This window comes from Pteropus medius, unplaced genomic scaffold (assembly GCF_902729225.1).
Source record: "Pteropus medius unplaced genomic scaffold, Ma_sr-lr_union100, whole genome shotgun sequence".
NCBI classification, from domain to species: Eukaryota; Metazoa; Chordata; class Mammalia; order Chiroptera; family Pteropodidae; genus Pteropus; species Pteropus medius.
The window spans coordinates 11,306,408-11,320,321 of NW_024340699.1; the positions used below are offsets into that span (position 1 = coordinate 11,306,408).

General features: G+C 57.0%; 2 protein-coding genes across 3 annotated transcripts in view; one reads left to right on the top strand and one right to left on the bottom strand.

Moving 5' to 3' along the window:
• Nucleotides 1-205: 205 nt before the first annotated feature.
• Nucleotides 206-11,353, bottom strand: STC2 (stanniocalcin 2). 2 transcript variants are annotated; one of them, XM_039878296.1, is made up of 4 exons: nucleotides 10,862-11,353; nucleotides 8,636-8,778; nucleotides 5,954-6,165; nucleotides 206-1,271 (listed from the first exon to the last, which is right to left on the bottom strand). In XM_039878296.1, exons 1-4 carry the CDS (start codon nucleotides 11,010-11,012, stop codon nucleotides 869-871), a joined length of 909 nt encoding a protein of 302 aa, XP_039734230.1. In that variant the 5' UTR covers nucleotides 11,013-11,353; the 3' UTR covers nucleotides 206-868. The 2 variants fall into 2 exon arrangements, with proteins under 2 accessions (XP_039734230.1, XP_039734225.1); XM_039878291.1 differs by lacking the exon at nucleotides 10,862-11,353 and adding an exon at nucleotides 10,361-10,747.
• A 905-nt stretch (nucleotides 11,354-12,258) lies between these two features.
• Nucleotides 12,259-13,914, top strand: part of LOC120613647 (uncharacterized) — a 116,366-nt gene continuing 114,710 nt past the window's right edge. The window contains exon 1 of the mRNA XM_039876358.1: nucleotides 12,259-12,529. Within this exon, the coding sequence (XP_039732292.1) occupies nucleotides 12,259-12,529 (271 nt within the window). The remainder of the gene's footprint in view (nucleotides 12,530-13,914) is intronic.

A 13,914-nucleotide genomic window follows, 5' to 3' on the forward strand; every position in this document is an offset into this window, starting at 1 on the left:
GATGAGATGCTGAGGGGTCTGTCAGGCATCGTCCTGGCACGTGCACCTTCCCCCAGGTGTGAGGCTCGCCCCACGTGGCTCCGAGCCCCCGCCAGGCAGGATAGAATTCCTTTTAAAATAACACTTAAAAAAAAAAAAATCAGCCCCCAAAGATGTACCGTTTTTGTTTGTGTTACCTCTGAGCTGGTTTTAATGACCCAGTCGCTTTGTTTGAAAGCCATTTATTTAGACGACAGATATATAGATAGAACTGGATAAATAAAAAAGTGAAACCAAGAAATGAAGCAGTGGTTAAAATACAAACACAGGGGGCCACTCCCTCGGACAGGGGGCCCCCCCGGACAGAACAATGGCTCAGAAGTGACACTTAGCAAACCCCCACCCCCCCCCCCCAAGCAGCTCCAAACCTCAAGAAAGCGAATTTCTATCTGGCACCAAGCGCCCACAAGGCCCCTGCTTCCTCTCACCCTTCTGCCCCGGAAGCTGCGGGGCGGGCCCATCGCCAAGTGCGTGGTCCAGGCCCTGCTGCCCCCACCCCGGCCTACTGTCCCCCCAGCAGAGGAAACCGCGGGCCGCCGCCCAGTGGCTCCATGGAGGGACAGAAGACAAAGTTGCAAGGACGCATGGCACATTCGCTCAGGAGGCGTGAGCGTGGTGCCCGCCGGGCCCAGCTGGGACCTCGCTGCGGCTCAGGGGGTCCCCCGCCTCGCCTGTGTGTATTCTGCTAACAGACACCGTCATCGAGTCCGCGATCCCCACCAAATCCTGCGTGTGACATCCCCCCTCTTTAATGGCAAATGTTTTGGAATGTCCATAGAGAAGAAAATGGACGGCATGGAGGAAAGATTCCCCGGGCAGGCCTTTTGTTTCACCTCCGGATATCGGAAAACTCCGACCGGTCGTCCTCCCTCTCAATGCTTCTGGAGGCGCCCTGGGCCCCGCGGCCGGCCGCTGCGCCCTGGGCATGGGCACTTGGGTGGCCCCGGCTGCCTCGCTCGCCCTTGGCGCTCCGGCCGGTCTCCCTGCTGCTGGGCTCCGAGGCGTGGTGACCTGCTTCCCCGTGGCTGGTCCTGGAGGCCCTGGCTTTGTCCACCTGCACCTGCTGCTTGGGGGCCGCCGTGGGGGGCCTCTGCACGGCCGAGGTGCAGAAGCTCAGGATGGAGCAGAGGCTCCCCCAGCTCTGCTCGCACTGAGTCTGCACGCTGTGGGTGATGGCCTCCCTCACGTCCTCCCCACAGGTCAGCAGCAGGTTCACGAGGTCCATGTACGGCCTGGAGGTTGAGAGCAGAGAGAGGCACTGAGCACGGAACTGGTCCCGCATGGGCCTCAGGGCAGGGACCGCACCAGGAAAGAGAGAGGTGGGAGAGCCAGAGCTCGGCTTTCTGGAGTTGCTTCCAGCCTTTCCCCGTGTTCTGTGGGGCGCTGGCCTCAACCTCCGCTCACCGTGTGGCCATTACGGATGAGGCTCCGTGCCAGGCAGTGGAGAGAGACGGAGGCTCGGGACAGAGCCCACCCTAAGAAAAAGGGCCCGTGACAAGGCGTGGGTGCATATGATGAAGGAAGACCTCTGGGGCCAGGGTGGTGAGGGTGCCAGCTCAAACCGTGCAGAGGACGGGAGAGCTTTGGCGTGTCTGGGGTGGGCCTTGAACCCCAAACCGAGGAGTTTTTTTTGGCAGGAAAGGAGGAGCCACTGAAGATTTAGAGCTCGGGGAGCCCCACGCATGGCATCAATAGGACAGGCTGCCTGGCTTTGCACTGGGTGTCACCCTCCCGGGCAAGCCTGCTCTAAGCAAGGCTCCCACGAAACCGTCCCCAGGTCTGAGATGGCCCCTGGTTTCGGCTCGCGACGAAGAAAGGTGCTTGTGGGAGTTTCTGGCTGCATCTCCCTCCGCACCTGGTGCGGTCTGGATCAAGGGGAGAGGGGGGACGCCTCCCTGGGACTGTCATGTCTCACGGGGTGCATCTTTGTTGGTAGTGGGGTGGCTGTCTAAGCAGCTCTGTCCTTCAGCCTGGGCTCCCCCAGAACCGGAGGTGAGGGCTGGCCGCGAGGGGCCTGTGTGTTTGGGACGAAAGCCAGCCGTCTGTGAAATAAACGTGCTCGGTTCCGGAGGGGAGGGCCAGTTGCTAGGGCCATTCCAGCCGCCCTGGGTCTTTCTTTAGATGAAGTACTGTAGGAAGGACCGCTGTGTAGACCTCCTCTTGGGAATGCGAGATGTGTGCGGAAGGTGGGAGCAGCCTGCCTGCGTTTTATATTCATGGGCCCATCTGGGGAGAGGCGTCCCCAGCAATAGGCTCTCAGAGACCACTCACTAAGACTTTCTTACATCTCACTGGCCTTTTAGCATCCCCGAGTGGGGTCTGGAATGTTTCATGGGGCTAACCAGCATTCTTAAGCAGATCTCGGCTAGTAGAGTTTCTGGATCTATCTGACCATGAGCTTGGGCAGAGAAATCACTCTGGAATGTGCGATCACATCTAAGGAGCAAGACTTTGCCTCTGCCAGCCTAGACCACCTGGCTCCTTAATCTTTTCTTTGCAAATTGGCGGTGGTTGCTAGGCAGGAAGAGCAGATTGTGTTTTAAGACTTTTGGGAAGTAGTTCACTGCCATTTTTATGAATCGGCCCTCAAGATGTAATTGAGCGAGCTGTTCTCATTTCACAGATGTCAAGATGGAGTCAATGGATTCAAGGTGTGGTGAAGGTGGCTTTCGGAAGCTTCTGGGCTGGGAAGGGGTGGGGCTGGGCTGAGAGTGGAGGGGAGGGAGGCTCTGGTTGCTAGATCAGACTTTTAAGGCCAACTGGATGCCTCTGGAGTCTGACAGCGCGTGGCTGATGGGCAGGCCCTGACGATGACGAGGACAATGGGGTGTGACACGATGGAAATGCTCAGTTCCTGCTCGTTTCCTTTCATCTTTTGAAAACTAGCACCTGACTGCCACGGGGAGCTCAGGGGTGTATCTGCCACTTTCTGGGGCTGGATGAGCAAATTGCGGGGGCTGAGACTCTGTCTTTTGGGGACACTAAACTGATGCTCGTCTTCAAGTGTCTTTCCCCAGGGTAGGGGAGGGCTCCCGTGCTGCCTTCTGGCCTCCTTCGCCAGGCTGGTCTGCCCGCTGGGCGAGCTCTCAGACCCGAGGGGAACTGAGAAGGCCGGATCCGTGCCCACGCTCTTCTGCCCCTGGCCCTCTCCCCGGAGGACAGAGCTGTGGACTGCCATCGGGAGGGGTCTGTTAATCTAAGCCCTGTCCCCAGCTGGCCTGGTGCCTGCCTTCTCAGGCTGCGAGCTTAGCCCTTGTCTAATGACAAAGCCCAGCTCTCTTGACTGGGTGTCAGCAAGGCTAAAGGATTTTTAAAAACACTTGGAAGGGGACATGCCTGGGGACGTGCCTGGAGGCTGCCAGCACCCAGTGACAGGGTGTGTGGGGGCCGAGGTGGTTGATATGGAGACAGTGGGGCGGGAAGAGGTGAGAGGAGCAGAGAGGAACCACTTTAACTGAATGTGAGAGTGTCTGCGGGTGAATGGGGATGAGGAATGGGGGTGATGCGAATTCTGGGGTGACTATGGTTTCAGCTCTCATTTTCTTGTCTGTGACCAGTGCTGCACAGTCTTGAATGACCTTCTTGACGTTTGGGGCCTGACAAGATTCTTTGTACCAACATTGGTTAAGACAGTAACAAAAAAACAAAAAACAAAAAACTTAGTCAATTCAGCTTGAAGAACACAGTGGAGTCCGGAGTCCCGGGCTTCGGAAGGGGAGGGAGTGAGGCTTTGCGGGGAGCTGGGATTAGGTGGGACCCGCTGTCAGAGGTGCTGGCTTAGCAGGAGGCCGGAGGACATGGGTGCAGCCTCAGCGGGTGTTCTTAAAAGAGGCCCAGGCTTCCCTTCAGGGGGCACCTGCATTTGTAGAGCGGGCTGGGGTAGGGGGTGATGTGTTTGTTCTAAATGATGGCAGGGCCCTTCGGAAGTGAGGGTCCCATGGCCCCACAGGCCATGTCTCCAGGGAGGAGACACCAGAGAGCTACAGTGATTTACTGCCTCTGAAATTCGGGGTGAGGGGACTTCAAAACCTCTCGTTTACGGAAAGACTTCTCTAAAAAGGCAGTCAGTCTTCTTGGCTCCGGGAATATATTATTGACATATAAACTAGCGTCCCATCACCTACTCTTGAGGCTAACATGCTGTTTCTAATAGATGAATGTGGATTGGGGATGAATGAATTTCATGAATTTCTCTGCATTACGCGGTTTGCCTCTTCCAGGGGCATCTTGAAGGAAGGGCATTTCACGGCGCCCTCCTTGTGTAGTGGGGATGTATTTGACCAAAGGGAAAAACCCTTGCCCTATCTGGGGATCGATGAGCCTTTCTCAGATCTAGTGGGTAGAGAACAGGCCAAAAGGCAAGAAGGTTTGGGGTCTGTCCCTGACACCTGGCTTCAGTCATGCGTCTCACCAGTTCCCAAGTTGGAAAGTAGGAATCGAACCTCAGAGGGAGGTCTTCATTTCCCTCCCGAATGGGGAGAGTAACCTCTATCTTTAAGGGCTATTAAATGATAATTGTGATGATCCAGGGAAAGTTCTGGCTAAGGGCCTGGCCCACTCGAAAAATGAAAAATGATAGCTATTATTATAGCTGCTGTCGATGCTGTTGTTGCTTTGTTTCTCTACAGGTATTTGGAAGAATAAAAAATGTTTTATCAGGCAGTAGCGTAATGTAAGGAAAAGGCAACATTAATTTTCTCTTGTCAAGAGCTGCCCGTAGAGATTCACGGTGAATCTTAGGATCCTATCACTGCACCGGGGGCGCTGCTTGATACCTCTTAACCACGTGGAAAGGGACAGGAGGTGCTTGTCGTCCCCCACCATCTAAGTGGCATGGGTGAGGTGGGGAGTGGCCTGTCGAGTGACATAGCTGGGGGAAGGCCTTGGCACGAACGAAGAGCCAGAGTTCATAAAATTATACTGTTTGCACCCATGAGTCACTGGGTATAGACTGACGGTGCCACCGAGCTGGCAATGACTTGTCCTGGGCTGCTTAGCTAGCATCTTGCTTTCTGCCTTAAGCCTCTGAGGAAGGAGGCATCGTGACCTTCATCGTGACTACGCTTCCTGCTAGGAACAGCTGTGCACCCACAGGCTTCGCCAGTGCAAAGTCTAGGATCCTATCAATGGCATGTTTTTTAAGGAAGGAGATGTCCTGGGTTTATTACTGGATTTCAAGTCTTTCCAAGTAAGTTCCTAGTCCCTCCCTTTGACATCAAAGGTGCTCAGCGGATTAAAGTTTCTGCCATTTGCTTTGCATTTTCCTGGGGAGGCGAATCGGACCCTCTAAGAGGAAGGGGGGTTTACCGAGGCAGGACAAAAGCTATCATTCTCGGCGTCTGGCCTCAAGACAGTGTACATTCTGGAGCCGACTGCCTGGCTCTGAGCCTGGCTTTGCCTCTCTCTGTCTGTGACCTTGACCTGCCCAGTGGATCTCAGTTCTCTCGCCTGTAAAACGGAGATGAGACTGGCACCCACAACAGGGCTGTCGTGAGGGTCAAGTGCACAATTCACAGAGAGCGCTGGGTACCAGGCTGGGCACTTGGCAAACGCTGGACAGAAGTTCTCCGTTCTCAGCGGTCTTGGGGCACCTACAGAGCTCCTGAGAAAACTCAGGGAACGCTCGGGACCTTGGCCGAGGGCAAGACGAAGAGTATTTCTGAATCTTACATATTTCACGCTTAGTAAGAAAATTTCCTGTTTCTATTGCTTATGATTTTGAAACCGGTGGTGGAAACTTCTTTTGCTTTTCCTGAAGGTCAGCAGGAAAGGCACTCCCAGGGGAGCCTGTGCAGCGTTCTGAGGTAAAACGCAACCTCCCCCCATTTGACAAACAAGCACCTCAAACCCAGCGAGACGCCCCTCCAGCCCCGGCAGGCCGGCCCTCCCCGACACCAGCCAGGGCAGCACTTACTCCTGCAGCAGTAAGTCCTTGAAGTGAATCATCTCCACCATCACTCGGGTGTTCTCCTGGGCTGCAGAGCACACATTGTGTCTGAGGTAACATTCCCGCTGCAGCTGGAACACCATTTCCTTAATGGCTGGGCACTTCCGGCTTATGCAGCCGAATCTGTGTCGCAGAGCGTGGGCCTTGCACTTCAAGGCTTCTTTGATGAATGACTTGCCCTGAGGACAGAGGAGGGAGAGAGGGGCAGAGAGGGGACGGGTCCTTGTTACACGCTCAAGACATTCACCCTCGTCGGGCTCCTGCAGGAACTTTCTGACACCCCAAGTTCCCACCTCAGACCGATGTCCTTGCAGGTAAGTAACAAGCTGATGCCACATCAGGAGGTGCGTCCAGAGGGACATGATACCTTTTGGCACCTGGCCAACGAGGATGTCGAGGCTGTCGCTTGGGGAGACTGACGATCTGCCTCCTTCCACCCTAGTGTTGCTTGGGCTGGGGCTTCTGTGGCTGTCTGTCCTCAGGCCAGCTCACGTTGGCTGTTTGGTGGCAACTTTTTGGGAACCCAAAGGGACTTTGGCCAGACATAAATCCAGAACTCCTTGGTGGTTCCCAGAGAGAGTTTTTCCCCAGTAGAAGGTGCCCGCTTGTCCAAATCTCACATCTTTCCTTATCCCTCTGGGTCCAGGAGTGAGGTCAAGATAGGCCGCTAACTCTGCCTCCCGCCACCCCCCACTCCCCCACCCCGCCCCCACTCCACTCTTGGCCCCTCCTCTCCTTTAAGGAGGAGCATTCTTTTCCTTTTTGAAAACAATTCAACTCCTTTAAACTGTTAGGATTACTGCCTCTCAAAGGCCCGCCTGGCACACTGCCTGGCAGCATCTGGAGTCTGAACTGCCCTTGCCGCCAGCCCCTCCCCCGTGCCCTGCCCCTGAGTGGCCCAGGCATACATCTGGCCCACAGTTCTCTTTCCTGGCAACCCCTCCAGATTGCTCTTACCCTAGGAAGGAGGCAGCTGTTGGGAGCATGGAGGTGCGCTCGGCAGTCAGCTCCCTCACCAACCTCTGGGGGCGGGAGGCATGGTGGGATACCTACCCGGGACCCCCGCACCCCCCTACCCCCATGACTATAGAAACAAGCCGTCCTTGGAGAGGTCACCCCTCTGTATTTAGACAGGACAGGAAGGAACGGAGTTGAGACAGTAAACGGGTTCAGGTTGGGTGTGGGAGGCTAGCCAGCACATTTAGTTCGGTTTTCTCCTTTAGGAGCAATTGAAATGTCTACAGGTAGTGTCTGGTCAGTAGCCCCCTCTGCCCCGTCCCCCCTGACTATCCAGTGGGGGCCAAACAGGACGGAAGGTTGGGTGTGCCAGTTTATTAAGCAGCTATGCCCTGAGAACCAGCTCGAAAGGGATGCTTCTAACTCGAGAACACACTCCTGTTGGTTGAGGAAGAGGGAGGTACATGTACGCGAGGGCTGTGGCAATCTGTTCTGGGTATTCCTCCCTGACATCCGGTGGGATTGCCCCGAAATGCACCCCTTGCCTCGGATTTCCCATTACGTTCCTAATTCCAGTTAATCCGGAAGGGATGCTTTAGTAGGGGTCTCAAGGAGTTTGAACCCTCTGCCTCTTTCCTGCCCTGGTTTCTGCCTCCCCTCCTGCTGCCCCACATTCTCTGCAGTCCAGGCCGCCAGCCCCGTTGCATCCCTTCCTGCCTCCCAGGCATTGCTTTGTCGGGCTCTCTACTGGATGTCAGTACGTGGTGACCGGTGACGCTCGTAAATCACCCCTAAACTGTTGGCTTCATCCAAGTGTTGTCATTGCTCTCCAGTGAGATGGGAGGGGAAGTTTGAGATAGAGTACAGGGGGCTGCGCGGTGCATGTGTAGGCTGGGAGGACATGAAGTCCAGCCTCCGGCCACGCGCCGTCTGAAACGTATTTGGATGGTCGGTGCCAGAGCCATCGGATTGCTCGTTGGGTTCTTTGCCTGTCCCAAGTAGCAGCTAAGGCCCTGGCACAACCGAACTGGATCACGCCTGGCTGTATTTATTATATAGAGAAAAAAAAAAAGTGTAGAATTGTGGGACTCCTTCAGGGGGTTGACTTTTCAGGTTGGGAGAGGAAGGCGAGAAAAGTCCTCCCTTCTGGAGGCCTGGAATGACCCAAGTTGCCTGCCCACACACCCGCTAGGGGAAGACGCACGTCTCTGAATGTTGTGTGATTTATTCTTGCCTATTAGGTGAAAATAGCAAAATAGCTTTTCGAATGCATAATTGGGGTCCCTGCCCTTCCCCCCTCGACCTACTGTTCCGAATGTCACGGAGACCTGGTTCTGGGTGGCCAGACATAAGACGCTCCCTTACAAGATATCTATCATGACTTTCGTCTTCTTGGCTAAGAACCCTCAGATAATTGTTCGACTTGGTCTCCAACCCACTTTGCCTGTGTAGACACAACCTACGAGTGGAGAAGGATTTAGCCTACATGACAGCTCTGGAGAGCAGAACTTAGGAGGGTGGGGGTGAGGAGGCCCTGGCCCCCTGCTGCACACCTGGAATGTCTCTTGCAAACCCTAAAATAGTCTAGGAAGGTGAGCTGAGGGACTCTGTTAGTTAAGGAGTCTTTCCAGCGGATATGTCAATCACGCTGCGATAACCCAAAACATTCTTTGTGCTCTGTGTGGTTTTTACCTGGGCATCGAATTTTCCAGCGTTGTGCAGAAAGGTCATGCAAATCCCATGTAAGCCCCGAATCTCACAGGAGTTGTTCTCGAAACATTCGAACACGCCACAGCCCACATCGCCAGCATTGACCAAACAGTGTTGGATTTCCGCTACAATGGGAAGGACGCACAGATGTGTATAAAATTCTCAGCCATGCTAGGGAATGTGAAGAGGTTGATTGCAATGAAAGTAATGATTAAAAGAAAATTTAAGGGAAAAAGAAAAAAAGTTAGAATGACTATTTCAGGACCTCAAAAGCCAGGGAAAGGAAATTTCATCATTTAATCTACTTATGAAAAATAGCAGCATTTGTAAATATTTATTAAAAAAAAAAATCAGCCGAACCTGCGTTTACAAAAAAAATCACAGCCAGGAGTTAGGTCTGAGCACCCCCTTTTTCATCCTTCCCATCTTATTAAAGTATTTGTGGGAACCCTTAGCCTGAGAACAGAAGATAATTCAGCTTTCTAAACCCACAGACAAAAATAAGATTTGAAATTATTAGCTAGCTCTCTCTCTCCTGTACTGCATCAATGAAATACCCTTCTCTACTTGGACCTTGAAGCTGCTGCTATTAAATCATAGGCATTTCCTTCCTGACCCCCAAAGGAGAGCGTCCGAAAAGCAGTTTCAATTCAGCTTCGTGATTCAACACCTAAAAATCAAAACAAAATTCCTATTAAGGCAGAGCCTCCAAACCATCCGCATGAAAAATACCGGGCTAGGAGAGCTGCGGTCTGAGTCTGATGGGGGTCAGCCTGCAGAAACACAACCGTCGCAGTTAGAGGCTCCTTTTAAATAGAGATCCGGTGTGCGATGTCGCTTAATCCTCTAGAACGCCCGCGACCGGGAGTTTGCTGCGCTCCTTCGCAGGCTGTGGCCCTGACTCGTCTCTGGAAGGACAGACCGAGTGTGTGAACCGTCAGGCTGCCGTGTGCAAAGCCTCTCTTCCTTCCCTCCCCCTTCCCAATTCCCTGACTTCAACCAACCCCAAAATTACATCAGAAAACTATATTTTGGAAGAAGGGCGGGGTCGGAGGAGATAATCCGCATTCGGTTTAAATCTGCCGAGAGAATGAGGGGCGTATATTTGTTGAGGGTCACTTAACTACCGAGAATCGCGTTCAATGCTCGGGGAAAGAGCTGGACAGGGGGCAAGGGAGGGCGAGGGTCCTGGCAGGAGCGCGTCGCGGGCACCCGTGCTCGGAGGTGGGAGGCGCCCGGGTGGTCCCACGCGCGGCCCCGGCGCGCCCGGGCAGGAGCGCGCGGGGCCGCGATTCCCGCTCGCTTCGGGCGTCCCTATCCCGCTCTCGCGGCGAGAGCACGCACGCCGCCGCCGCCGCCGCCGCCGCCGGGTTCGCAGGTCCCCTAAATAAAGAGCGGGGGGTGGGGGGCGGCGCGCGCTCAGAGCCAAGGAACTGTAGGCAGGTTTTCTTTCTCTCCACGGGCACGGGAAAAGGGCCAGCCCCGTGCCCTGCACGCCCGGCTCTGCTCGGCGGCTCGCGGGTGAGTGGGGAGCCGGCTGAGCAGAGGCGGCGCACTGTTGGGCCGTGTCACCATTTCTTCGCTTGCTGACCTGCCCTGGAGCGGGAGACGGCGGCGGCACCGCAGAGGTACGCTTTGCGCGCCCCCTCCCCGCCTCCAGCCCCCTTCCGAAAGCAATGCCGCCCCCCACCCCAGGGGAATGTTCCCCGTGCAATCTGGCTCGCCTGCAAAGTTCTCGGGTGTCTGGCATCTTTTGAGGAGGAGGAAAATTGGTCCTGCCGCGGCCGGCCGGCCGGCGGGGAGGAGAAGTTCTCCCGGTACAGGGCGCAGCCCCGCGCCGGGGACGCGCCGTGCCTCCCGCGGGGCAGGCCAGGATGGAGCAGGAAGCTTTGCACCGGACCGGGGACTCCGGGGCCGTCATTGGCCGCGTCAGGCGCTTCCTCGTTTACCCTCGACCCCGGGGAGGACAGCAACAAGTCCAGCCCCAGCGATTTCATCACCCTGCGGGCACGTGCGGATTCCCCGCGCGCAGAACCCGGCGCGGACCTCGCCTCGCCTCGCGCTCTCCTTTGCACGTCCCGCGCCACCCCAAGAGTTCGCGCGGCCCTAGGTGGGCGCCCAGTTCCGGTCGAGGCGTCCGGGGCGCTCCGTAGGGGTGCCCAGGGTCGCCTCCCAGTAGCTCCCCGCCGCAGGGGCGCACGCACTTACCTGTGTTCTGCAAGGACAGGCGGCCTTTCTGCTGCGAGCTCCTGTCTTGGAAACCCTCTGGCGGGCTGGTGGCGTCGGTCCCTCGCGCTAAGTCGAAGGTGGCCCACACCAAAGCCAGGGTCATGAACTGACCCAGCCGCTCGGCACACATGGTTCCTGGTGTAAGCCTCCCGCCCGGAGACCCGGAATCTTTTGGCTCCCCTCCCCCCTTCCTCCTCCTCCTCCGCCGCTTCGCCTCCTCCTCCCACTCTTCCTCCTCGCTCGCCTTTTCCCTGCTCCTCGCGGCGGCCGCTCGGATGAGAGGTTACCCAGCGCCCTCCCGTAGCTCTCCCGAGAGCATGTGACCAGGCCGTTAGCGGCGCCGCGAGTGCGGGGCAATGGCAGGGATGGTGCCTCAAATATCCCTGGAAGCTCTGGTGTCACTTGAATGAAGGAGTCAAGCAGGTGTTGTCCCGGCCGCTGGACCAATCCGAGACCCTGGCCCGTTTGACAACACGGCCGGGAGGCGGGGCTTGCGCGCAACTACTACGGGAGGAAGCGGAGCGCCGCGGGGAGCGCCCACAAAGTTGGCGACCTGGTGGCGGCCACGCGTTGGCATGCGTGTGTGTGAGTGTGTGTGACGCGGCCGGAGATGCGTGCGCGTGTGCGGGGGCTCCAGGGCAATGGCTGACAGACTTAAAACAGAAAAGCGAATCGCAGCTCTGGTTGCAGCTAAAGAAAGGCGAGAGGGGACAGTCTCGGCTGGGAGAGCGGCCCCCGGGGCCCTGGCTCGCATCACAGCCGCATCAGGCTGGGACAGTTTCCTCTTTCCGCCCTTTGGAATTCAGGGAGAGCCCCAGCCCCGAGGCCTGGACACACTGGAGGAGTTTCCTGGGCACAGTGATGCCGGGGGCAAATTGAGCACATACGGGAATGCCTGGCGTCGTGACACTTTGCATTAAAAAACCCTCCAACTATTTATGATGGGAGCAGCAGCACCATAGGACTTCTTCCTTTATTTTTGCCCGTCTTTGGCGAGCCCTGCAACCCTTAGGGTGCCAGTTTCTCACTCCTTCCCCAAAGCTGACGGCCCTCGGGCCGACTGCAGGGATCCAGGTGACAGACCGGACTTGCCTCTTTTCCAGGCGGCCGGCAGGGAGGCCGAGGCGGCCCCGAGTCAGCCCGCCGCGGAGCATCGCTTGCCCCGGAGGCCGGAGCTTGAAAGGCAACTTTACGCGTCTCAGACACGCTCTTCCATTTTCCCCGAGCGCCACCCTAGCCGACCCGACCCGCTCCGGGATGCCTTTGCTCTCCAGTCCGCAGAGGCAAATGGGGGAGTAATCCCGCCCCCAAGCAGAACCGAGGAAATTCTCCCCATCTCTCCTCCTTTCTTGTTGGAGCTCCCTCCCTCCCGAAGCATGGCCGGGGCTGGCCCGCCGAAGCCGGGAGAAAGTTGGGCGCCCCTTCCCCCGCTGTGTGTGTACGTGTGCACGCTCACGTCTCCCCGGCGCCTGGGCCGGGGACAGGAACTGCTCCGGGCACCTCAGTCCGACGGCGCAGCTCTGGGGTCTAGCAGGGCTGGGGGAGGGCGGGGACGCAGCGCGGCGGCCGTGCGCCCCGCCGCACGTACCCCGGGGAGACGCGCCCTCGCCCCTCCCCCTCCGTCTCCACCCTCCTGCCCGAGAACAGGTGAGCCCGGGGACCAGCTGCCACCCCCCTACCCCGCCCGGCTCCCAGCCCGCGCCCTCTGCGGTTTCATCACCCACTGCCCGCGGCGACGCGGCCCTGGGTCTCCGCGGCGGGACGCACCGCGCGCCTCGTTGGGGCCGCCATGTGACACGGTTGGGGGAGGGGGTGCGGAGACGCGCCGGCCGGGTCATCTTCCGGCCGCCGTTCGGCCTCCAGAGCTTCGCTCTCAGGGTCCCCGGTGCACTCGGGCGTAGGAGAGGCCCTTGGGGGGTGGGGGGAGGGAGGGGCGGGGAGGAGGAGCGGCAGGGTGGCCGCCGCTGGCCGAAGCCGTCCGGCGCGTCCCGCGGCTCTGAGTGGGGAGGACGGAGAGGAGGGGTGGGGAAGGCGCTTTCGGAGTGGGCTCTCCCCGAGGTTGCAGGGCCAAGAGAGGTTGCAGCCACCATCCCCGCCCGACTTCCAGAGCCCCAATAAATGGTCACTTTGAAGGTCCAGAGTCTGCAGAAGCGGTGCCAAGAAACTGACCATTCATGCCCATGATTCCAATAGCAATTACTTCTTGTAGCCTCAGATCTTTTGTGGCAGGAGGTGGGGTACAAGTGCATTAAAATGGGTGGTTCGAATTTCCCACCCTGCTTTTGTTTGCATAGTTAAGTTAGCTTCCTTTATTAGGTCATGAAAAACCATCTCCTGGAAATGCTTAAAGGACAAAACATAACAAACACAACAGCAGCATTCTGGCCTCTCCCCAACTCCATAGGCCCCTGAATTTCTCAGAGAGACTTTCTTTTCATGGAGCCTGTTTTGTAGGTGAGAACATGAGCAGTATTGGCATTTAAAAAAGGCATCCGATCACTTGGTTCTTGGAGCAACCGAAATGAGAGGTCCGGGGGGAGGAGCCAGCCCACCTTTGCTGGATGCAGACACTCGGAGTCTACCTGATGGAAGGTGCTGTGGGCACCTGGAGCAGCTGCCAGGCAGGTGGAGATCTCCTGGCTTGTGCCTCCTCATGGCCTTTGGCTGGGTACTGCCTTTTGCCACCATGAGCCCCTAGGGCTGCCCTCCAAGGACCTGCATAACTTAATTCATCTTGGGGCTATATGCTCCAGCCTCCCCAGGGGACATTAGTGTCTCCTACCTGAGCCAACTGTCCCTTCAGAAGTAAAAGACAAATGGTACCTAGATTCTGAGGTGTTGCAAGCACAGGTGATAGTTCTTAAAGGCCTCTTGGCTTGGGTCTAACATCCAGAGAGTTACCCACCCCAGTCAGTCCCATCAGGGCAGAGAAAATTCTGTGGAATCAGTAAGCAGTTTGCTGGGATTACTGGGCTGGGTCTGGGGGGTGGTGGGAGGGATGAGGGTTAAGTGTGGGGAGGGGAGCTCAGCCT

Bases quoted from the DNA above. Each gene is read 5' to 3' on its own strand.
- STC2 (XM_039878291.1), bottom strand. From the start codon at position 10,574: ATGACGGCCCCGGAGTCCCCGGTCCGGTGCAAAGCTTCCTGCTCCATC. The intron at 6,166-8,635 runs GTAAAAACCACA...CTCTGTCCTCAG, and splicing joins CTGGAAAATTCGATGCCCAG to GGCAAGTCATTCATCAAAGA. The intron at 1,272-5,953 runs GTAAGTGCTGCC...CTCAACCTCCAG, and splicing joins AAGGACTTACTGCTGCAGGA to GCCGTACATGGACCTCGTGA.